At 29.5% G+C, this 26,200-nt stretch overlaps 1 protein-coding gene across 3 annotated transcripts in view; it reads right to left on the minus strand.

The window, feature by feature from the left end:
• Positions 1-25,731, minus strand: part of LOC106082908 (cyclin-dependent kinase 11B) — a 76,315-nt gene extending 50,584 nt beyond the window's left edge. For 2 of the 3 annotated variants that reach the window (XM_013245664.2, XM_013245665.2), the window contains exons 1-2: positions 25,537-25,729; positions 19,485-21,617 (exon numbers count right to left, since the gene is read on the minus strand). In XM_013245664.2, coding sequence (XP_013101118.2) covers positions 19,485-21,165 — 1,681 coding nt within the window. In that variant the 5' untranslated portion in view covers positions 21,166-21,617; positions 25,537-25,729. Of the gene's footprint in view, positions 1-19,484; positions 21,618-25,536 lie in introns of all 3 variants that reach the window. The other variant, XM_013245663.2, reaches the window with a different exon arrangement.
• Positions 25,732-26,200: the final 469 nt, after the last annotated feature.

Raw genomic sequence — 26,200 nt, forward strand, 5'->3', positions numbered from 1 at the left:
TTATATAGAAAATTTTGTCAAAATTTTATTTATATAGAAAATTTTGTCAAAATTTTATTTATATAGAAAATTTTGTCAAAATTTTATTTCCATAGAAAATTTTGTCAAAATTTTATTTCTGTGGAAATTTTGTCAAAATTGTATTTCTATAGAAAATTTTTGTCAATTTTTTTTTATACAAAAATTTGTCAAAATTTTTTTTCTATAGAAAATTTTGTCAAAATTTTATTTCCACAGAAAATTTTGTCAAAATTTTATTTCCATAGAAAATTTTGTCAAAATTTTATTTCCATAGAAAATTTTGTCAAAATTTTATTTCTATAGAAAATTTTGTCAAAATTTTATTTCTATAGAAAATTTTGTCAAAATTTTATTTCTATAGAAAATTTTGTCAAAATTTTATTTCTATAGAAAATTTTGTCAAAATTTTATTTCTATAGAAAATTTTGTCAAAATTTTATTTCTATAGAAAATTTTGTCAAAATTTTATTTCTATAGAAAATTTTGTCAAAATTTTATTTCTATAGAAAATTTTGTCAAAATTTTATTTCTATAGAAAATTTTGTCAAAATTTTATTTCTATAGAAAATTTTGTCAAAATTTTATTTCTATAGAAAATTTTGTCAAAATTTTATTTCTATAGAAAATTTTGTCAATACTTAATTTTTGTAGAAAATGTCAGAATTGTAGTTTTTTTACAAAATTTACTAAAAATGTTTTTAAAATTTCAATTTTATAGAAAAATTTCTCAACATTTTATTTTAAGTTGGAAAACGAGTCTCTTTCGTTAGTTTTCTCTTCACTCAAAACCAAAATTCTACAACAGCAGCAAGAAATAAAATTTTTATTTTTTATTCTGCTTTTCAATGCAGAATTCAATTCTTCTTTGAGAATTAATCTTTGTGAAAGTTTTTTCTATGTAACCTTTCAATGCTCATGCATTTCAACAGTTTTCTTGGCCTTCTTATAGATTTGATGGCAAAGTTCACATCTTTGAAATGCTTCCCGGTTTTGTAGTTTTTTGAATTTCTCACATTGACGTTTCTTGAACACTGTGTGTGATGTGGGCCAGCCAAATCGATGATTTGATGATTTGCACGTTGTTACCTTTCTAATGGTAACATTTTTCTTCTATATACCTAGTATATTCAAATTTCTTATTTGAATTTCTATTTCGTTAAGTGTCAATGATGATGAGCATGTTCATTGATTTGAAAACCAAATATTTGCTCATTGGTATATTTTTCTAAAAAAAAAACAAATTCGACATTTTTGTTATAGATTTGTTTACGCTATTTTTTAATTTCTTATTTCTGGGAGTGTTGACTAAAAATAGATAAATCAATATTAGTTATTTATAAAAAAGAAGACTCAAAAGAAAAAGTAAACACAACATTTTTTCAAAAAACCAAAAATACACTTCATACAAAATTTTGTGCGTACTTAAAACACCAAGTGTTTGCATAATTCAATAAGACTGTTTGCTGCTGCTGCTGCTAATGACGACTAAATTCAATAATAAATATTCAAATAATTGCATGTTATATTATTTGCAAAATTTATTATGTCTTTCTCTATACGTTATCTCTTTCATCATCTTTGTGCATGGAACGAATGAACGAGCGAACTATAAATCATATCTCTTCACTTGCATATAAAAATTTATTTCTTAAGAAAAATTATTGCATTTTAATTGCCATCTCTAATATAGATAGTTGAAAATATTTCATGCTTAAGTGCTAATATTTAATTAATACAATTTTTCTTTGGTATTTACCTGTTTAAAAACTACAATGTTAATTTTACATTAAACAAAAATTGAACGAATGAAATGCACTTTAAACGACAGCAACATGATGATGTATGAGGCATTGCAATTTGGTGTAAGTTATGGTCAGTTCTACAACATATTGTAAATTTGTTAAAAAAAATATTTGTTTATAAATTTGGTGGCTGTTGTTGATTGTGATCGAAATATAATCTTAAAATTTTGTAAAAAAATTAAGAAAATTGTAATTTTTGTAACAGTTTTGCGAATAGAAATAAAATTTCTATTGTGATAAAATTTTAAAAAAAAAATTTTGTGTTGAATGAAATTTCGAACACATATTCTACAAAAAAAAATTAAAGAAAATATCTAAGACAAAACATTTTGATATATTTGTTAAAAATAAATAAAATTTTTAAATAAATTTTCTATTGTTCGAATTAAATACAGCATAAAAACTAATTAAAAAATAAAATAAATAATAAAAAAATAAAATATAAAAATAAAAAAAAACAAAAAATAAAAAAAAAAAAAAATATATAAAATAAAAAAAATTATATAAAATAAAAAAAATTATATAAAATAAAAAAAATTATATAAAATAAAAACAATATATAAAATTAATTGAATTAAAAAAATGTAAAATAAAATATAAAATTAATTAAAAGAAAATAATAAAAATATTAATTAAAAAATGGATTAAAAATATAAAATAAAACAGAAATGAAACAAAAACAAATAAAAACATAAAATAATTAAAAAAAAAATGATTAAAAAAAAATAATTAAAAAAAAATAAAAAAAAAAATATAAAAAATAAAAAAATAATATAAAAAATAAATAAAAAAAAAATTAAAACAAAAAAATTAAATAAAACTAAAAAATTAAATAAATTTAAATAAAATAAAAATTTATATAAAATTAAAATCTTATATAAAATTAAAAAAAAAGAATTAAAAATTATAAAATAAAATTAAATACAAAAAAAACAATAAATAAAATAAAATACAAAAAAACAAATAACAATAAATAAAATAAAATACGAAAAACATAAAAAAATAAAAGAATGGAAATAAAATTTTGACCCAATTGTCTATGAACAAATTTTTCTACAAAATTTTCTACAGAAATAGGATTTTTACAAAATTTTCTATGGAAATAACATTTTTACAAAATTTTCTTTAGAAATAAGATTTTTACAAAATTTTCTATGGAAATAACATTTTTACAAAATTTTTTATGGAAATAGCATTTTTACAAAATTTTCTATGGAAACCAAATTTTTCAAAATTTTTTGTGCAAAAAAATATTACAACATTTTACAACATAGATTTTCTACAGAAATATAATTTTTATATATTTTTTTTTTGAAAACTATACTAAAAATTTTCCATAGAAATAAAATTTTTAAAAAATTTTCCATAGAAATAAAATTTTACAAAATTTTCTTTGGAAATAAAATAAAAATCAATATGTAAAATAAAATTAAAAATATATATATAAAATAAAAACAAAAAATAAAATTAATAAAAAAAATTATAAAAAAATTAAATAAAGATAATAAAATAATGTTTTTAAACAAAAACAAAGAGTAAAAACTTAAAATAAAACAAAAGCAAAAAAAACCAAAAACAAAAACGATAACAAAAAAATATAATAAAAAAAAATGAATTTTTCTGTAGAAAAAATTTGACTAAATTTTCTATGGAAAAAAAAAAATTTATAATTTTCTTTGGAAAAAAAATTACAAAAATGTTCATGGAAATAAAATAAAAAAATATCTAAAATAAAATTAAAAATATATATATAAAATAAAATTAAAAATATATATATAAAATAAAAACAAAAAATAAAATTAATAAAAAAAAATATAAAAAAATTAAATAAAGAAAATAAAATAAAGTTTTTAAACAAAAACAAAGAGTAAAAACTTAAAATAAAACAACAACAAAAACGATAACAAAAAAAATAATAAAAAAAATGAATTTTTCTGTAGAAAAAATTTTACAAAATTTTCCATGGAACGAAACAAAACAATAAATTTTCTATGGAAAAAAAAATTTTATAAAATTTTCTTTGGAAAAAAAATTACAAAATTTTTCAAGGAAATAAAATAAAAAAATATCTAAAATAAAATTAAAAAAATTTATATATAAAATAAAAACAAAAAATAAAATTAATAATAAAATAAAAAATTTATAAAAAATTTAAATAAAGATAATAAAATAATGTTTTTAAAATAAAAAAAAGAGTCAAAACTTAAAATAACACAAAAACAAAAAAAAAAAAATAAAAAAAATGAAAAAAAAAATTAATTTTCTGTAGAAAAAATTTTAAAAAATTTTCCATGAAACAAAATAAAACAAAAAATTTTCTATGGAAATAAAATTTTTATAAAATTTTCTTTGGAAAAATATTACAAAATTTTTCATGAAAATAAAATTTTTATAAAATTTTCTTTGGAAATAAAATAAAAAAATATGTAAAATAAAATAAATAAAAAAAAAATAAAATTTTCCGTAGAAAACATTTTTTAAAATTGTCCATGGAACTAAATTGTTTACAAAATTTTCTATGGAAATAAAATTTTTATAAAATTTTCTTTGAAAAAACATTACAAAATTTTTCATTAAAATAAAATTTTTATAAAAAATTTTCTTAGGAAAAAAAAAATTTTCCATAGAAATAGAACTTTTACCAAATTTTCTATAGGAAAAATATTATAAAAAATTTTCTATTGAAAAAAAAATTACAAAATTTTTCTACGGAAATTTTTTTTTTGCAAAATATTCTATAAAAATAAAACAAAATTTTCTATAAAAATAAAATTTTTGCAAAATTTTCAATGGAAATAAAATTATAAAAACTTATTGGCAAATTTAGTAATTTAATTCAACTCCTAAAGTAACAGCAAATGAAATCGGTACATTAGTGTGCATAATTAATATTAATAACTTATACGACCCATAGTACTGTCATAACAGCATAATGTCGAAAAACAAATTAAGAGAAATTTGTATTGATTAAAATTTTGTAAAAATTTTATAAAATTAAATCCCAATATTTACTATACAAATAATATTTTGACAATATTTTTTATAATTTTTATTTGTTTCTCTTTCGAGACGAGTTTAATGATCGGAGATACAAATGGAAAAGGAAAGCCAAAGATAGCAACACACACCAACCACTATGGGACGCGTTCCGTCTTTGGTTAGAAGACTTTTCAATAATATAAGTTGTGATGGCTTCAATGGCCGTGAGCTGGTATGTTGTATTTGAATCGTATTATAAGCGAAAACGCATCTATGTTACAATTACCACATTAACCACACTCGACAACCCTGTCTATTAGCTGTAATTTTGCCAATGCATGTATTTTTGTGTAATGACAGACACTTATTCTGTGACAAATTACACTTCTTCCGTACTACACATGATTTTGTGCATCTGTTGGAAGTTGTATTGATGGCTTCGAACGCTAAGACAACGACAATGACTCTCGCTGCTGCTCCGTGTGCCCAGGTTCTAATCCTGGCCGGGCTATGCCGAATTTTTCATTTTCCAAGTTTTTTGCCTGTTAGGGCGAAGATCATTAAATTTTACAATTTTTTTTTCTCTTTCGAGACGAGCTCAATGATCGGAGATGCAGGGTTCATGATGGGAGATTTTCTTTTCAAAAGGAAAAGGAAAGCAAGAGATCGCAACCCACACACCAACCACTATGGCACGCGTTTCGTCTTTGGTTAGAAAACTTTTCAACCATATTAGATGTGATGGCTTCAAGGGCCGCGTCGAACCTGCGCACTCGGATCAATGGCGACTTAGTGCTTAGTGAGACTTTTCAGTAAATAACAAACTCATTTCATCTCAATAATTACATACTGTTGTTTTGCTTGCTGTTGCACTTGTAAAATGCAAATTTTGCCCATGAACATTCCACTAAGGAACAGAGAGCCTCCTTTTTATAGCCGAGTCCGAACTGCGTGCCGCAGTGCGACACCTCCTTGGAGAGAAGTTTTACACGGCATAATACCTCACAAATGTTGCCAGCATTTGAAGGGGAAAACCACCGCTGAAAATTTTTTTCTGATGGTCCCGCCAGCATTCGAACCCAGGCGTTCAGCGTTATAAGCGGACATGCTAACCTCTGCGATACGGTTGCACTTGTTCTTTGTCCCTTTGCTGTTATATGAATCAGCTGTGCGCATGGTTGCCACTTAAAGAGGTGGCTGCACTGTTGCCACTCTTATAATATGTAGCCTACCTAAATAAAATCGTGCGAAAAACTGGGTCGTAACAATGAACTGTTAATAATTTTCAGTTTTGACTGCTTTTTTAAAATTCTTTGTCTTCTTTGCCTTTCTACAAAACCATTTACAAAGTCTTATTATTCCTTTATAACAAACACACACACACACGTATATGCAAAGCAAAAACCACAATGAAGTCGCGTGACATTAATTGTATTGTAAGTTATTATCAACATCTTGCAAGAGTACATCATTGACAGCGCATTATAATCAGCATAAATATTGGACCATATTTAAGCGCCCAGCCATTGTTGTTTTTGTCCAGAGTATGAGATTACACTTCGTGTGTGGTGAAATGTTGCTGACGACTTATTTACCGCCTTCTTTTGTTCAATTAGTAAGTGTTGGCTGTGTGTGTGAGTAAGAGTATGTGAGCTCGCATACTCGATTAAAATAATTACTTTTTTGACCACAATATATAAACAATGGCGGTTTCATTGTATTTTTTTTGAAATGGCCACTGTTATCGCTTTCATTGTTCATGTTATGTACCAGAAACAAAATCAAAAATCCAAATGCATGTCGAGTACTATTGATCAATAGAATTTTTGAAGATATTCAATAAAGAGGTCAATGAAAATTTAATACACAAACAATTTTGTCACTTGTGGCCTGCTGAAAATTTGTGCTCATTTTTGAATTTAGAACGGAAAGCTTAAACAAAGAAAAATAAAACGAATCATAAAATCTAGATTTGTACTTAACAAAACAAAGTTTTGTGTCAAGAATGTGTGTTTGTTTTCCTTCTAAAGGTGTTGTTAGACGATATGTATTTTCAGATGTGGCAACTCTGAAAGTTGTACGCATCGATTGATGCATAGGAAAAGATTAATATGAAAAATGGATTTTGGGATAAATATGCAATATCATTTTTGTAAAATACATGCCGATTAGAGCCCATGTTTGACGAACATAAAGAAATGCATTTGGATACAAAAAGTAACAGCACATATGTAAATCACATGTCAAGTAATAGCACCTTAGAGTCCAGCTTTTGGAACTGTATAATGATTTTAGAGAGGAGTTATGTATGTTTTGTATGAGTCTCTGAGAAGGAATCTAAATCATTAATGATAATATTTAATTAGATTCTTCAGCAATGCTATAGGAAACACAAGTTCATCTGATTAAACAGTTTTTAGGTTAGTTAGGATCGGCACATAGTCATAGAGACTTGACATTTATACCAAAGTCAACATCCTCGAACCAGTTCATAAATCATAGATGTTATGGGCAAATTTCTTATAAAGTTGGCAACCCTTCCATCTTCTGCTACATTACGTTATTTCGACTAATTAAAGGCAATATACCGTAAACATTATCACAATTTGCAAATGTTCATTAACCTATTTTTTGTTTAAAAAACTTTATTTATATTTTGTTGGTAATAAATTTTATTCAAAACAATAAATCAGCAAAAGTTATCTTAGATTTATTATAAGCATATTCCAGATCCCTCCCAAAAACAAACAAAAAACTACATCCGTTTTTTTTTTTTGTGCGTCACTGTTATCTCTTCTATGCCATCTGCGTTTGCCCCATGCTTATCTCTCACTCCCTCCCTATCCCACACTGCCTCTCCCACACTCCCTCTCTCTCTCGTTTTATCGGCTGTAAAAATCTTTGATCCGGTTTATTTAAATGTTTAATTAATCATTTCGATTTTGGTTGTTAGGGATTTTATTTTTTTTTCTGCCATAGATTTTTAGCTAGAGAGACTCTTCTTCAGTACTGTGTCATACTATGTCATAGTTCTTCTGATTCAAGAGATATTACCAAAGTGAAAAATATCCTTCCCTCGAACCAGCTTATAAATCATAGATTTTATATGCAAATGTCTTATAAAGTTGGCAACCCTTTCATCTTCTGCTACGTTATTTCGACTAATCAAAGGGAATATAACATAAATATAAACACAATTTGCAAATGTTCATTAACCTATTTTTTGTTTAAAAAAATTTATTTATATTTTATTAGTCATAAATTATTTTCAAAACCATAAGTCAGTCATTCCAGTTCCCTACCAAAAAACAAAAAACTACGATATCCGCTTTTTTTTGTGCGTCACTGTTATCTCTTATATGACATCTGCGTTTGCCCCATCTTATCTCTTACTCTCTCTCTCTCGTTTTATCGGTCATAAAAATCTTTGATCCGGTTTATTTAAATGTTTAATTAATGATTTCGATTTTGGTTGTAAGGTTTTTCTTCTTTTTTTCTGCTACAGATTTTTTAAATGTACCATGCCATTAGACGTTCATACATGTTGGTGTTGTATTATTCACTTAAAGAAATTCATGACTTGCTTATTTGCAATTCTGTAGATTGGTTTTTCTTGCAAATTTTTGTGAGTATATTATTTAGTTATAATTAGCACAGCGGTAATAAAAACAAGTAAAAACATGCACCATGGATTCTGCTACAAAAACTATCAAAAAGTTCTTAGGTAAACGGCTTGGCTTATAGGTACTTTATGTACCAAATTTCTCCTAAATAAAGCAAAAATTTAAACTAGAAGACTTATGTGGACATCAGTATATATAGCTGTATCAGATTATAGACGGATTTCTAAAATTTTTACCATGAATGGTGTTTGATTAGGTGCAAATTTCAGCTAAATCGGGCGACAATTGCGGCATCCAGATGTCGAATCACGGGGACGGTTTGTATGGGAGTAATATCGGATTATACAACGTTTTAGAGCAAACTTCGCACAATTCTTGGGACTCTTAATAAAACACTTCGTAATAAATTTCAGCCAAATCGACGACGTCAAAACAACAACGCCAGGCCCCACATACTAAATGCTGCCAAAATTATTATCGAGAAGATTGCATGGAAGATGTTTCATTATTTGCCAAGCCTACCATACCAAAGGATTAACAGCATTATTTGCCAACCATATGCGGGAATGGAAAGGACGGAAGGCTAGTTATATTGTTATCTAACAAGTAACTTTTAAGGCAAAAACATAATGATCGCGTTGATATGTGAATTTGAGCGTCGCATTTCAAAAATGCAACTCCGCACACAAATCTCACAAAAGCAACGCGGAAAAGTTAAAAATTGCCACCTTTGACGTTTGAAAGAGAGCTTAATTCAGAGCTGCCACATGCAGATAATGTTTGTAGTCTTTAAAGTTGAAAATTGTTTAACTTTTGCGTGTTGATTTTTGGCAATTGTTTGCAGATTTGCATTTTTTAACACGACGATCGTTAACGCTCTCATTCTTTTTTGCCTTTAGAGCTGCCGATGTATCTTTAAAATGGTAGAGATTTTTTTGCAGAAACAGGACTTTGGTCAGAGTTTTCCACCTCTGTTACATAAGCTTCAAAGTCTTTGTCTGACAAAAGTTAATCTGATCCTCTTGGAAGAGCAGTGGCATCACTTTTCCTCAGGGTGCTACATACTTGCGGTGTGAAAGATTCCGAGGTACGAAAGGAGAAGTGCGGAGACTTCTCATTCCAATGATTAAAAATTTCACCCTTCAGGTTCTCAAGAAATTTGAAGATCGATTTATGTGAGAGTCATAAGCGAAGAAAGGCCACTGAGATGCACTTAGCTCAGAAAAAAATTAAATTTAAGGCTTAAAAAAGTATCAGAACTTGAAAATTGCCTTTTTTAATATTCAAAATAAACAAGGCTTTGGCTGTAATAGTGTTAAGTTAACGGTACAATGAGTAAAATGATTTACATTTCAATTTATTTCTATCATTATTAAAAGCTTTCAAGATTTCAGATGTATTTAATGACTGTCAAGTACTAGTACAATATCTGAAGCATACATTTAGGATGCAAAAATAATTTCTTTTAAAAATTTCTCTCACAGGTGATGAGAAAAAAAAAAAACACTGAAATTCTTACGTCGTTGCTTTTCAGGGGCATGGATTTGAAAAACAACCAGTTAATGGGTGTGTCCCTGTGACAATCACTCATTTAGTATTGACGTCAAAGCATTAGCGTAAATATTGTTGTGCGGTTTTAGCTTATTTTTTATATATATTAAAACGTACACACATTTTGTGTTTCGCCCTTCTCATCATATCAAGGTTGAGGTTAAAACCACAAAATAAAACTAAATTTTGGTAGATTATTTAAAGCACATATATGTATGTACAACGAAATAAAAAAAAAAATAATCTCAATTCCTTTTTTCCATGTCAAATCATTACCATGCACGTCAAATAATTGATTAATTAAGCGAGAATCATAGTAATAGACACAAAAGCAATAACAACAACAACTTATAATTGAAGTGTTAAGCTTTATGTGCAAAATGGCACGATTCCTGATAACTAGAAGTCCACCATCATTAGATGTCGCACTCTTTGTTTTATGCCTTAACAGCAGCAATAAAACGTAGCCACAATCATCAGGGCACCAACACCATAATCACATATTGAACTGAAATGTATTTATATATGAATATGAAAATATCATCGCCAACTTTTGTTATCAATCAAAAAGAAATTGTCTTTGTCTGTTGTTTGGTTTGGTTTGGTGGTAACGATGATGATCATCATCATTAGCATTGTTGTTTCTTGTCCATCATAAGTCAAGAGGCGTAATACTCTGCCATAATTGATAATGTTTGAGTGGCACATGCCATCAGCATTGCATGAAAATACAGGCGACAACATCCCGACCAGTCAACAACACAATATTTCTGTTAGGGTTTTTTTCTTATTTCGAGATTATGCTATTGCGATTAATGTGTAATTATATTTTTAATGAGAACTTATCTTTTTGGGGCAGAGCTTCCGCGGAAGAGAGAGGGAGTACCATTGAATTTTTAAAAAGCGGAACAAAAGATTCACCTAATATATTAGTGTTTTCCAAATCATTGGTTAGCTAACAGCTGATATTCAATTGATCGGAAAATTTATAATCGTTTATCGATAATTCAATTACTCAATCAGCGCCAAATTTGAGGCACTTATGAGATTGAGTGAGGTGAGAAACACTTAATAATGAGGCGATATGAGTATGTATATGTAAGCTTTCATGTAACGGTTTTCCTTTCTTTAACATAAACAAAAGCCGAATGTAAGTTAAGAGTGGTATTTTAATTAGTTAGAACGTATAATTGCCTCGATTGTAATTTATCAAAGGGATTAAAGTCTATAAATTGAGAATATTTCAAGAGTGTAAAACTTTTCTACAAATTGTGTAAACCAAGTAGTAAAAAATTATTGGCAAGACTTAAAGATGATTGTTGGCAAGAACTAAGATCTATGAGTAGCGAAATTTGCAATAAACGGATGTAGGCTTATCAGCATAAGAAGAAGGGCGTTTATTTTACTTAAAGCCCAAAATATATGGATGTTTTGGTGGAGAGTAAAGATCCAAGAACATTTTTGGCAATCGTTAGAAGCTAAAACAGGAAATTATGTTTAGACAACGTGCTATGGCCACTGCCGTGAACTTAAGAAAGCTTTCACTTTGGTCAAGCAACTGCCTGCTAATGTGAATTACACATTATCTGCTCCGCTATTTAATAGGAAGCATTGTAGCTGATGGAGACGATTGGAACTACAATATCTTTAGTAATAGAAGTAATACAGACTTTTATACTTATAAAGTGGCGCCCACGTGGCGCTTTAAACTACGATTGAACTCAAATGGCACTATACCCAGGAAAAATACAGAAGGCAGTTCTTTACACAATTCTCTTTGTAGGCAGAAACTAAATAAAGCATAATAAAAGGCCCAAGAAGTAAAAATTGGGAAATCGATTAATATAGGAGCTATGTCAGATTATAGATCCATGCGGACTATACTTAGAAAAATGTAGGAAATCATAGGAGAGTTCATAATGTCCAATGTCATCCAAATCGGATAAGAGTTCTGCCCTCTAGAGACTCACTAAGTATAATCTGGAGATCGGTTTATATGGGCACTATATCAGGTTGTGAACAGATTCCGGCCATACATGGATGTTGCTATTCATGGGAGAAATTATTGTGCAAATTTGAGCCACTAGAGGCTTAAGAATTATAGTCGGGAGATCGGCATTTATTTATAAATAACTTCATATGCATCATTTTCCTTTGAAAAATGAATGGCGCCCAACAGTGGGCACGACCTCAGGGTAATTGTTTTATGCAATCACAATCAAAACATAATAATAAGTAGGTCGTTGTCGCAATTGCAGTTAAAAACCGGTATAAGTGATGTGGTGTTTGCATTTGGCGCACAGCTTGATATTAATTGTTTGGTTTTCAGAAACTCTTTTTTATTTCAAGCTTTTAACTTCATAAAATACCATTCATTTTCTCTTTTAATGTTGTATGCACTCATAATTATTTTTTCTTTTACTTTTTTAAAAACCAATTGTGAATTTTTCCAAGTAAGGTGAGAAAAACGAATAAAACTTACGTGGAATGTTTTGCAGTTTTTACCAAAAACAATAATTATTAAAGGAAACGTATCGTAATGTTATTATCTTTATTTACCAACTAAAATTTCCTTTGTCACTACCTTATTTTACGTTAACCACACACATTCTACACTAATTCTCAAGATGGTGCTAAAAATAACATTTCACTATCAGCTGATCATTTGCTATGCTGCAAATGCAAACAAATAATGTTTGCCCAACGACGGCGGCTTTTGGCATATTTTTCATTCTTAATGGAATTTTTTTACGAATTGAATATGTTATAACAGCTTTTCGTTTCCTTAGCATTTATAAAATATATATAAATGATTATCACTTCATTTGTTTAGTTTGCTTGCTAATTATTAACACAAGCTGTGCAAATATAAATATGAAAAAAATTAAACAGACATATTAGTTCATTGGATTAACATACTGAACGAAATGTTTGCTACTCAAAAAAAGAAGAAAAAAAAAACAATCACATAAAGCTACATTGTTACTCATAACGGAGGTAAAACACAAAACGGGTTGTTACAAATTGAGAGTATCATCATGTGACATAAAAGGAATTATTAAGAAAAGTGATTTTGTCATTTTTGGCTTTAAGACATACACATTCGAAAATAAAAAAAAAATATTATTTACTTATAAAAGCAATAAATCAATTGATTTTTATTGTTTTTAAATTGTGTTGTTTTTTATAAAAAAAAAAAACTTAAGCGATCAGTATTTGTAAAGTACCCTTAAAAGACAAAATAATTCTCTGTATATTGTTCAACGCTTCTTTTGAAGACCCATTAATTGAAAACTGGTAATCTGTAAATATTTTAACATTTGTGAAACTTGGGAAAACTAATATTATATAAAAAAATTTGTCATATGTTTTTCTTTAATGATAAATTGCGCAGTGTCACAGTGACTTATTCTTGACTTAATAAATCATTTGCCAAAAGATAGCAAGCTTTGCAAAGAACAACGAAATGCCTTCATTGGGGCAATAACGTTATCAATTCCATTTATATTTATAACTAAGATCATAATTGCATTTAATGTACAGCACAGAGCTTTGTAAGATTATCACCAATGTTTGTGGTGTGTTTAATGAAAACACAGTTATTGACATAAAGAAAATAATAAATGATTTTAAAACCAAAAAAAAATATATACGCACCGTCAAAACATGACACAAAAATATTGTAAGTATCCGAATGGTTGAATCATTAAAATTCAACAAAACTATTGACTATACATAAAATTTTCATTATTGTTTTGTACGATTAGCCATTATACTGTGAAGTTCTTTTACACACCACACCAGCATGCTGCACTATATTCATTATTTACACAAGCCTTTTAACTATACCATACATAGAAATTAGTTTTGTTTGCTAATGAAAATAATAACCATAAATGTATGACAAATCAAAGAAATATTAGCATATATGCAAACAAGTATATGCAACAATAGTTTGTTCGATGAAATAATTCGCTTCGTTAAGATTAAATCAGCTGTATGTTGGTGCTATGAATGTAATGGTCATTTGACCAAAAACTAATGGGACCTTTACAGGTATAAATAATATATGTAGCCAAAAGTGTTTGAGAAAAATTAAATATTACGATTCTAAACATTATTGGTAAACTGATTAAAATTATCAAGCAAATTCGCAAATATACTACTCGAAGTCTATTGTAATTATTAAAAATAGTTTATACATATTAAATTAATATATATTCGCCAGCTAAGCTAAGTATAATAAAAAAAAAGTTTCATCACTTTGGCGCATTTCATTGTTATCATGTAACCATAATATAAAAGTACAAAGTCTATTAAAATCTTTGTTTCTATAAAAGTAGGAAGAAAAGAAGCTGTTGCCCTGATTACGACAACAATGTTGTTAAAAATCTGAACTTTTCGTCAGATATGTTTGAACTCCCAAAATTACATTGAATAATAAGGAAATATTGTGTTGGTTTTCTGTTAAGTTAATAAATTTTTCCGAGAAAGAGATAAGGGAAACATAAGGAAATATATTTTTAAATGTTCGAAGGTAAGTTTAACAAAAGTTGATGAACACATAAGATACACACATGTTTATGAACGTTTAATATATTTGTTTAAAGAAGAGGAAATCTCGTTGTTAACAATTTGTTAAGACACCAAAATTTATCGACATTTCTCTGTGCCGAATTTCAGTTTGCTAAATTCCAAAATGGTATGTACCTTTATTTACCTAGTGCTTAGGCAGCATAACACAAATGTTGTCCATATATCAATGTATACTCATAAAGTAAGATTTGTAGCTCAACCAAAAAAATCATAGTAAAGTAAATGCCTTGCAAGATTTTATTTCAAAATTTGTAGTAATTAATGGCCACAGGATGGGGTTTTTGTAAATTTTTCATTTACTTTGTAATGCCTCAATATATTGATATTTGTCCTTTTTATACCCACCACCATAGGAAGGGGGTATACTAATCTAGTCATTCCGTTTGTAAAACTTCGAAATATTCGTATAAGACCCCATAAAGTATATATATTCTTGATCGTCTCAACGTTCTGAGTCGATCTAACCATGTCCGTCCGTTCGTCTGTCAAAATCACGATAGCGGTTGAACGCGTAAAGCTAGCCGCATGAAATTTTGCACAGATACTAACTATTGATGTAGATCGTTGGGGATTGCAAATGGACCATATCGGTTTAGATTTAGATATAGCTTCCATATAAACCGATCTCCCGATCATCCTTGTTCGGTTTTTAGAACCTTAAATTTTACTGGTTTGATATGTAGAATACAATTGTGCCCTTCAACTAATTTATTTTGAATACATTTTTACCAGAATCCATGGTTGGAGGTTCTCAAGATTCGGCCCGGCCGAACTTAACACGCTTTTACTTGTTGTATGTATAAAAACGTCCAACGGGCCGTATGTGTAAGTCCACCACCATGGATTCCACGGTGCTAAAGAAGGCAAATCGAAGGACCACTTTATATGGGGACCATATCTTAATCTGAACCGTTATGGCCCATTATCAATCCCCAATGACCTACATCAATAAGAACAATTTGTGCAAAATTTCAAGCGTTCGAACGCTATTTTTCGGACCAACATGTCTGCCTTAGAATGTCAATACGACCACGAATATATATATACTTGACGGAGTCGAAGGTTATTATTTCGAGGTTTTACAAACGGAATGGGTATAAAAATGTAATTATATAGGGGTAATTTTTTGGTTATACAACCTAATTTTTATTTTCACCCCAATTTTTTTTGTGCAAACATATCCCAAGTCCAAATATGTTTCGAGATAATTTTGTGTTACGGAAAATTTGAACCCCAATTGGTCGAAAAACCTAAATGAATTTTAATGCCAACATAAATCAATCAGCAAATTTGGCTTTTTTACCTAAATTTGAGATAACTATTGTAAAATGGTCTCAAATGCAAAATATTTTGGGGCATTGTTGCAATTTTAATGTCTAGGATCTCTCTAACTCACCTCGAATTTTTTGGTGCGAATAACTCCTAGAATGTTTTAAATGTAAAACTAAAGTAATCAGCTGATCATATAACATTACCTTATAAGAGTACCCTGCAATGTTAATTAATAATACCGTTATGTTATTTGCAACAAGTCTCTCATATATCAGAGTTGCCATTGAGGGCATATTCATACCAGTTGTATACATCAATACAACTCGGTATTATTTATTAACACAGCAATAGAATACAAACAGGGTTTTATGTGAAATATGTGGTTGACCTAACCCAAAATGTGCAATCGTAATAAAAGAGTGCCCAAAATATATATTTCATTACCGACAATTTGAAAAAAGAGAGAAAGAGAGACACAGTTTTAATGAGAAAAGTTTCTTCGATGTTCTTTAAGTCAAGTTCGTGAAAAGTTTAGAAAATGTGAAAAAAATTTAAATAATTTTTATTTTTCTTTAACAAAATAAAATCCAAATGAATTTATCTAAGAAACCATGGTGCAAAACTTTTCTATCAATATGCTTATATGCATATTGACATGATTTATGTTCATATAATAACACAATTCTCCTACTTTGTTGTTATCTTATGCTGATATGAATGAAATTCTTTATATTTACTATACCATTTGTTTAGCAACATTATCTATATCTTGACTTTAAACTCAAGATATAAAAAAAAATATTTTGCTATTATGACGTCATTACATAGCTTCTTTGCATGGAAAAATAATTTAGCTTACCATAACGAAAAAGTTCTTTATCAAGGCTACATTTTTATTATTTTTAATCAATTGATCATTTTTTCAAGATTGCTGCAGGCACTTACCTAGAAATAGAAGAAAAGTTAAATAAGTAATTAGCACCAAAATTGACATTTTCATTGAAACGTAAATAAGACAAAGGCTAATATAAAATAACTAAAACTGTTTTAAATCAAAACCAAAAATAAATCACAGTGTGGCAAGGTTATTATTGAATAAAGTGAACAAAGATTTAAGTAAACATCATACAATATGGCAAGGTTAGCTAGATATTGCATCAATACTTTGTTGTGTTATCGGCTTTCTTTACTATATTTAAAAGCCATGTGTTGGCAATAGTGATGATGGTGAATAAACCCGGTAATGTTATGTAGAATCAAATGCAGCGGCATCGCCCACTAATTAACACACATAATCTAATTGTGTCACCTTTGTCGTTGTTTTCAATTATCACCAAAATCTTCGTCAGCAACGTTTGTCAATTGGGGATAAGCAATCTACATAGGGTTGCCATGTTGAAAAATAAAGAAAATTGGACAAAATAAACTGGAAATTTCAATTGCACCCTTTTGTGTGATAGAGATTTGTCAATTTATAAAAATAAATAAATTAGTTCTGACCATGAAGAACTGGTTTCAACTAAAAAAAAAAGAACATTGGTTATAAGATTCGCGGTATTTTGTGATGATAATTGAAAAATGTTGCCCCACAATTGTTTGCAACCACTGATAACAGAGATGCCTCTTAAGATCCGTTACAGAATTTTGGTGGGAAATGTTGCCATACATTTGAGAATAGCAGCCACTTTAATTAAAAGATGTCCGTGGAAAAATTTTGGTTTTTCGACAAATTTTAAGTAGCTAGTTGGAAAAAAAGGTACATTTTAGGAAAATATATGCAAAGGGTTTTGCCGGGCCATTTCTTCCTTTCTAGAGGATTCAACACTAAAAGACAAACAAACAAATGTCCAAAGGCTTTTAATGACCGAAACTAGATATCAAGCCTACAACTATCATATGTGACCAACTGAAAATTGAGTTGTTAATAACGATCCATAGTATATTGAATATTCAAAGGTTATGGATAACCGAAACTAGATCCTAGTCATCTTCCATTGCTCCCTTTAGGGAAAGAAATCATGCCATACAACTGTAATATGTGACAAACTAGAAATAGAGTTGCCAAATACGACCATAATGTTGTTTTATTGAAAAGGTTGCCATAAGATTGAAAAGAACAAACAACCGAGCAAGTGTTGTTGTCTAAGAATGTTGGATTCTTAGTGGTGAAAAAGGTAAACATAATGGAAAGGTAAACATTTCGGGGGCGAGGCAGTCCGTGTTAAGGGCGTGGGCAACGAATGGTATGTAGCACTGTGGCATAGGACGGCGAAAATTCTATGAGGAGATCCGGATCGTGAGTAGACAAGGCTATTATGGTAATAAAGTAAAAAGAATGGCAAGGTTCAGGATGGCTTGCGGTATCATAACGGGACACATTAACAAGAAAACTTAAGCAGAATAGGGGTGGCATGTATAGAGCATATGAAAAAGACCATGAGAAGTTGGAGCATTTCTTTTGCCATTGCCCAGGTTTTGAGTGTTGGAGACCACAGTAGAAGTCTATGTGTTAAATTTCAGCCGAATAAGAATTGGGCCTTTTAGGGGCTCAAGATTAAAAAGGGAGATCGGTTTATACGGGAGCTGTATCAGGCTGTAGACCGATTCAGACCTTATTTGACACGTATATTAAAGGTCATGGAAGCAATCGTTGTACAAAATTTCAGCCAAATTGGATAATAATTACCCACTCTTGGGGTTCCAAGAAGTTAAGATCCCAGATCGGTTTATATGGCAGCTATATCAGGTTATAGACCGATTTGTACTATATTTGGCACATTTGTCGGAAGTCATAGCAAAACACCTCATGCTAAATTTCAGCAAAATCGGATAGGAATTGCGCCCTCTAGTGGGTCAAGAATTCAAAATCCAAAATCGGTTTATATGATAGCTATGTCAGGTTATTAACCGATATAGCCCATTTACAATCCCAACCGACCTACAGTTATAAAAAGAATTTGTGCAAAATTTCAAGCGGATAGCTTTACTCCTTCGAAAGGCTAGATCGACTTAAAATATCATGACGATCAAGAATATATATACTTCATGGAGTCTTAGACGAATATTTAGAGTAGTATACCGAATTAGTATATCCCCATCCCATGGTGGAGGGTATAAAAAGTAATCACAAAAAAATGTAGCGAAAAACGAACATAGTACCAGCCAAAACAGACACCGGCACAAAGTTTGGGGAACTGTACCAAACTTAACCAACTTAGTAAAGTGGAATGGGCAACACTTGGATATTTTGTGAGTAGCACAGAATTCGTCATTTCGATTTTTATTTTTCAAGACTACTTTTTATAAATTTGAGCGCACAACAAGCCGATTACTGGCTTCAATGTATGGCCATAGTAGCATGGGGTGGATTAATATCCGCAGCCTCTCCTCAGCCTAACTAAGGAAATGAGAAACATTGCAATGCAATTGAAAACAGCAACCACTGATAATATCTCCAATGAGGAATTTTTAATTTACTTTCCCCTTGAGTATTACAACAACTTTTCTTACAATTTCCCACCAAGCCAACACAAAAAAAAACATTTATCCTTGCCACTTAAATTTTGAAAAAAAAAAACTTCTTTTTATAAACCCTTTGAATGAGTGTTACAAAGTTTGTTAGTATTGCGTTTCTATTTACCTAACATATTTTTGAATTTCTTCATAACTTTTGTCCAGCTCACACAGGATGGTGTCATTGAGGCTTTACGCAAATTGCAGGGATCATCATCGCAGGGACCACCACCATCTTCATTGTTGGCGGCATCATCCTCATCAACAACAGTGTCATCATCGGCACGTGCCTCAGAGGCAACGGCTACAGTAATTGCATCAACGTTATCCTTCTTTTGGGTCTTACAGCTATCAGCAGACTTCTTATCGTAACTTAAATGACTATTTTCTTTAGTATCACAGTGAGTTTCTAATGTGTTTTTGGATTTGTTATTATTAAGGTTTTTATGAGGGACTGATGAGGATGGTGCAGCAGGTTGGGGTTGAGGTTGTGTTGTGTGGGATGGATGCAGTGGCTGTAATTCTTCAGCTTCTTGACATTCTTGTGTGGTGAAGGTGCAATGACGTTTTTTGGTTGTTGTTGTTGTTGTTTTTGGGACAATTGGGGCTGTCGTGGCCGTCGTCGTCGCCGCTTTCGTTTCCTCTGACAACTTTTTCTTTGCCTTTTGTTTTTGCTGTTTCAACTCTTTGACTTTTTGTTTGCGGGCATATTTTTCACGTAATTTGGGACTACCAAATTCATCCAGGTAATACATGCAATCCTGCAATCCATCCTTTTTGTTGATCAATTTTGGATTGATAACTGGATCATCAGATATATTTAGCAAGGGGAAATAGTAGTTGCCATCTGTGGCCAATACTTGTCCTGCATTTTTCTTGCTAAGCGCTATCTCTTCCTTGGATTTTTCGTTTGCTGCATGAGTTTTGTGGCTGCTTTTGGTGGCTACCGCCTCCAAGGAAGTCGACTCTTTGCTGACATCATTGACTAAGGCAACACCTCCAGGGTTGGGGCTTACACACATCTGCAAACCACTATCGTCGGGATCCTCTTCCTCGCCAACAATCAAGGCGGGATTTTCACCATCAACCTCATCATCATCATCATCCAAATGCAAATCCTCGACTTCATCTATGCGATCTTCCAGACCCAAGCCCAAGGTGGTTGAGCTGTTACAGGATTTGTATTTTATTCTACGTGTTGCATTATTGTTAAGGGCCCCAAAGCTATGGGTACTGCCCGAATAACCACTTGAGGACTCTGATTCTAGATTATCCTCTGAGTATTTTGAGTGAGACAAATCCCCCGAAGAATTGGCCCCAATAGATTCATTGCTTGATGAGGAGCAATTTGCTGATTTCAACTGCTGCTGGGAACCCACGGCCGAATCTCGATCATTGTCAATGCCACTGTCTTGCGACAGCAATTGACGATAGGCGGGTTGCTTAAGTTTTTGCAACTGGCATTTAGGATGAGCGGCGCCATGTAAGCTTAACGAGGCACTGCGTTGGGTAATAGAATCATCCTTGTTGCGACTGGCTGCTGTCAAAGAAGCAAAGGAAGAGCGAGGTGTATGGCCACCATTATTGCTGCTGCTACTGGCAATAACGACACAAGCACTATCAGCAGAACCTGTGGATAGTTGCGTGGAGAAGCGTTCGCTTTGATTCAGGGGGATTTTAATGGGCTTACTACAGAGAGCGTTGACGTTAGCGTTGGCTTTAGCGTTTATTTGGCTATTGCCGTTGGCCGTGTTCGTCGACGTTACTCTTAAGTGGGCGTTATTTTGTTCTATTGCTAATGTTGCCATCGGGTGTTCTTTTTTCCTTTTTTTTATAATTATTTTTCTGTTTTGCTCTACCCGAGTATTTTTTCCAATATCCAATTCAGTTCTTGGTTATTTTGTTTAGTTTTCCTTTTGTTTTCTTTTTTCTAGTCTTGCGTATATATTTTTCTCCAAGTTAAAAATAGTCTTTCTTTTAAATATTTGATGTGCCTTATTTGACGTTTAATTGGCTTAAAACACGTTAGATTTTCTTTTGTTTTTTTTTTCTCTTTCTGGGTTGTTGATTTCCACCAACTTTTCTTTAGGTCTAGGATAGTTGTTCACTGGAATTTCTTCTTTCACAATAAACACATATACACATGGATATTTTTTGTTTTTTTTTTTACAAAAAGCACAGGGGTTTTCCTTTAATTAAGTCACATTGCTTCAGGGCTTTTTCAAAAAGCTTAATTGTGCAAAAAAATATTCACAAAAATCTGCAAATAATAAAAGAGGTTGATATAGAATTTCGGATTTCTTTTTTCTTTCTCTTATTGACGGCGGCACTTTTGTGTTGATTGTTTATTTGGGTTTAAAGGCATTTTTATTTTTGTAGGTGGGCTGGAATGACTGAGTGGTGGTTTTAAAAAAATCGATTTGAGATACGCGTTTTTGGATTGTTTGTTATATCTTAAACTTAAGTAACATTTTATAAAGATTTATGGATTTAGATTTGAAAAATGAGGCTAACGAAAAGTTCAATGACTAGTAGATTTTCTAATTTGGACGGCAACACTAAAAATTTTTTCCCTACACAGCTAATGAAATCGAAAAGTATGGTAACTTGTAAAAATGGTGTATTTCCGTTTCAGTGAATATTGCCAATTTTAAATTTGAGAAACATGATTAAAAACTATATATATAAAACAAGAACAAAATACAAAAAAAAATAATATAGAAAAAATATAATAAAACAAAATAAAAATTATAAATAAAAAACATAAAAGTTAAAAAAAAATTTTTTAAAATAAATAAACAAATAAAAAAAATATTAAACAAATAAAAAATATTAAAAACAAATTGCAAAAATAAAAACAAACAAAAAAATTAAAAAATAACAAAACAAGAAACAAATACAAAAAATTAAAATAAAAAAAATATAATGAAATAAAACATTATAAAAATTTAAAAAAAATATTTAAAAATTTAAAAAATAAAAGCTAAAATGAATAAAAAACAAAAATACAATTAAAAATTAAATAAAAAAAAACAATAAATAAATAAAGAATAAAAGATAAGAAAAAATTAAAAAATAAAATAAATACAAAACAAATGAAAAACTAAAAAAAGATAAAAAGAGAAAAAAAAATTAAAAAAAAAATAAAAAATTTAAAGAATATAAAAACAAAAATGAATAAAAAAATAAACAATAAAAAATTAAAAAAATAAATAAAAAACAATAAAAAATAAATAAAAAACAATAAAAAATAAATAAAAAACAATAAAAAAATAAATAAAAAACAATAAAAAACAATAAAAAAAAATAAAAACAAAACGAAAAATAAATAAAGAATAAAAGATAAAAAAATAAAAAAAAACTAAATTAAAAAAATAAAAAAATACAAAATTAAAAAAATGAAAAAAAAAACAAAATAAAAAAATAAAAAAAAAAACAAAATTAAAAAAATAAAAAAATAAAAAAAAACCAAAAAACAAAATTAAAAAAACAAAATTATAAAAAATAACATAAATACAAAACAAATGAAATAAATATAACACAAATAAAAAATTAAAAAAAAAAATTAAAAAATATAAAAGTTAATAAAAAACAATAAAAAAATAATAAAAATTAAAAAATAAAAACAAAAAATTAAAAAACAAAAAAAAAAATAAAAAGAAATTTAAAATAATATAAAACAAAAAAAAAATAAAAAGAAATAAAAAAATATAAAAACAAAAATACAATATATACAAATATATTAAAAAAATATATAAAAAAATATATAAACAAAAATTAAAAATATAAAAAAAAATTATTAAAAATTAAATAAAACTATATAAAATAACATAATATAAAACAAGCAAAAGCTTGGTTCGGCCGGGCCCAATCTTGGGTACTAACCACCATGGATTCCGTTAAAAATTTACCATTTGTATTTGAATTATTTTGGTCTCAAGAAGTCATTGCGGGATATTGGTACTTAGGGGGCCCTATATCACCATATTAACCGTTTCGGATAAAACTTGGCACTAATGTTGTAAGTCATAAGATAGGTTTTTGGCACAAATTTAGGCCAAATAAGGTGAAAATTAAGGCTTCTAAAGGCTCAAGAAGTCAAATCCGGGGATCGGTTTATATGGGGGCTATATCTGTATATAGACCGATTCGGATCATGTTTAACATGTATATTGGAAGTCATAACTCAAGTCTTTGTTCCAAATTTCAGCAAAATCGGATGAAAATTAAGGCTTCTAAGAGCTCAAGAAGTCAAATCCGGGGAACGGTTTATATGAGGGCTCTATGTTTATATAGACCGATTCGGATCATATTTGGCATGGATGTTGGAAGTCAAAACTCAAGCCTTTGTTCAAAATTTCAGCCAAATCGGATGAAAATTGAGGCTTCTGAGTTCTCAAGAAGTCAATATGGCGTGGAAGTCATAACTTAAGACTTCTAAAGGCTTAAGAAGTCAAATGCTGGGTTCGGTTTATATGGAGGCTATATGTGTATAAAGACCGATTCGGATCATATTTGGCATGGATGTTGGAAATCATAACTTAAGGTTTTGTTCCAAATTTCTGCCAAAACGGTTGAAAATTTAGGCTTCTAAGGGCTCAAGAAGTCAAATCCGGGAATCGGTTTATATGGGGGCTATATCTGTTTATAGACCGATTCGAATCATACATGGCATGGATGTTAAAAGTCATAACTCAAGTCTTTGTACCAAAATTCAGACAAATCGGATGAAAATTTAGAATTTTAATTGGGGGATGGGTTTATATGGGGCTATATCTGTTTATAGACCGATCCGGACCATACTTGGCGTGGATGTTGGAAATCATAACTCAAGTCTTTGTTCCAAATTTCAGCAAAATCGGAAAATTCAGGCTTTTAAGGGCTCAAGAAGTAAAATCGGGGGATCGGTTTATATGGGGTCTATATCCAAATCTGCATCGATATGACTATAAGATCAATCTGTGCAAAATTGCAACCGGCTAGCTTCACGCGTTCGACCGCTATCGTGATTTCGACAGACGATCCAGAATATATACACTTTATAGGGTCTCAGATCTATATTTCGAGGTGTTACAAACGGAATGACTAGTTGAGTATACATAGAATCATTAATCCATATCACCCTGGTATTGCCATTTGTCAACCCAAAAAATTTATATTACACATTTATAACGGCAAAATTGAAACGGTTTAAAAATCTTTGTTTTGGATACATGAGAAGTGTGCGTTTCCAAAAATGGTCCATTGTTATTGTTGGAATCGGAATAAAAATTTGTCAAAAAGCTTCAGGGCGATTCGGGTTAAAGAACTACTGAATTGCTTTGGTAGTTAGAGCTTATACGTTGGGCGCCAACTTTAATCAAAGGTCGTTGACACGCAAAAAAAAAAAGAAATCGCAGGGAATTTAATGTAAATGCTACTAACGAAACGCTAAAAATTTTGATTTATCAGACAAAAATTAGAAAATGCTTATGTCAATGCACTTGAAATCTCAATTAAGATCTATTTCTTTTATTTCTGGATTTTTCTCGGAATTTTGCGCCTAAAAACATATTATTTATTTTTTTTTGTAGTACAGTATACAAAGTATGTTGTTTTTTATATTTTTTATACAGTTATTTATAGCTCTTTCTGTTAAATAAAAAAATCATTTTTACGTTTAAGATCTTTGCGTATTATTTAATTTTTTTTACTTTTTTTTCAATCTTCCGAAATATATATATAATATTTTTTTCATAAAATTTCAAAAAACCTGTGTTTTTAATAGTTTTATTTCTTTTTAGTTACTTTTTAGCAATGACACTTTTTTATTATTTTTTTATTTTTTTTTTTTTTAAATTTTATGTACTTTTTTAATGTTTTGAATGTATAGATACCAAATTTTCAAACTTTAATTTTTTTTAATACTTTTCTACATTTTATTTGCTTATATCTATTTTATGCTTTTTGTTTTTCTTTCTAATTTCAAAACATTTTATCTTTATTCTTATATATTTAAGACATTTTCATTTCTCTCGTTGTACTTTTCGTCGTCATTAAAACCACCACACACCATTCATTCTTCATTCCACGGTTTTTTTTATATTTTGACCCCGATTTTCGTTTATTTGGTTTCATTATAAGATTTGTAATGCAAACAAGGGAGCATGAGTTTAAAGGAAATATGGAAATTCACTGACTCTCTTTTGTATCAAACAACAAGCTGACTTCACTTTGTTTAGAAAATATTTTTTTATAAAAAAAATATAACGTTTCTTTATTTGGCAATTTATAAAAAAATGTGTTGGTTTTTTTTTCTTTAATTTAAACGTGTGTTTTTCTTTTTTTTAATTTTTGAATTTTTTCTGGAGTGTATGTTTCAAAACAACATGTTGACTCTCATAAGTGCACAAATGTACTGAAATCCATTCGGTAAAAAGAAAAATAGAAATTGTTTTTGTGTTTCTTCTTGCTCAGTATGTCTTTATCACCAGAGCACCATCGTCGTCATCGCCGCGCTATCGTCGTCGTCGTTGGCGTTGTCGTCGTCGGTGTTATTGTTCCCTGATGTCTTTGTGCTTCTGTATGAGTGAGAGAAGGAGGCTTAAGTACATACATACACACATAAATACGTACAATCGACGATAAGTAAATGACAGTAGTTGGTGTGGTGAGGAGAAATGTGAGAAAATCCAAATCCCCCCATTACTCACATACCACTACAAAACACGAACAACAACAACAACTGCTCGCACCACTTAGTAATAAGTAGCAACAACAAATCAAATGCCAAAAAATGCGTTCTTCTCATACTCAATATTTAATAATGTTCTCCACCAGGTTGGAGAGAAGAATTGGGAGTAG

Source organism: Stomoxys calcitrans, chromosome 4 (assembly GCF_963082655.1).
Source record: "Stomoxys calcitrans chromosome 4, idStoCalc2.1, whole genome shotgun sequence".
In the NCBI taxonomy this organism is placed as follows: Eukaryota; Metazoa; Arthropoda; class Insecta; order Diptera; family Muscidae; genus Stomoxys; species Stomoxys calcitrans.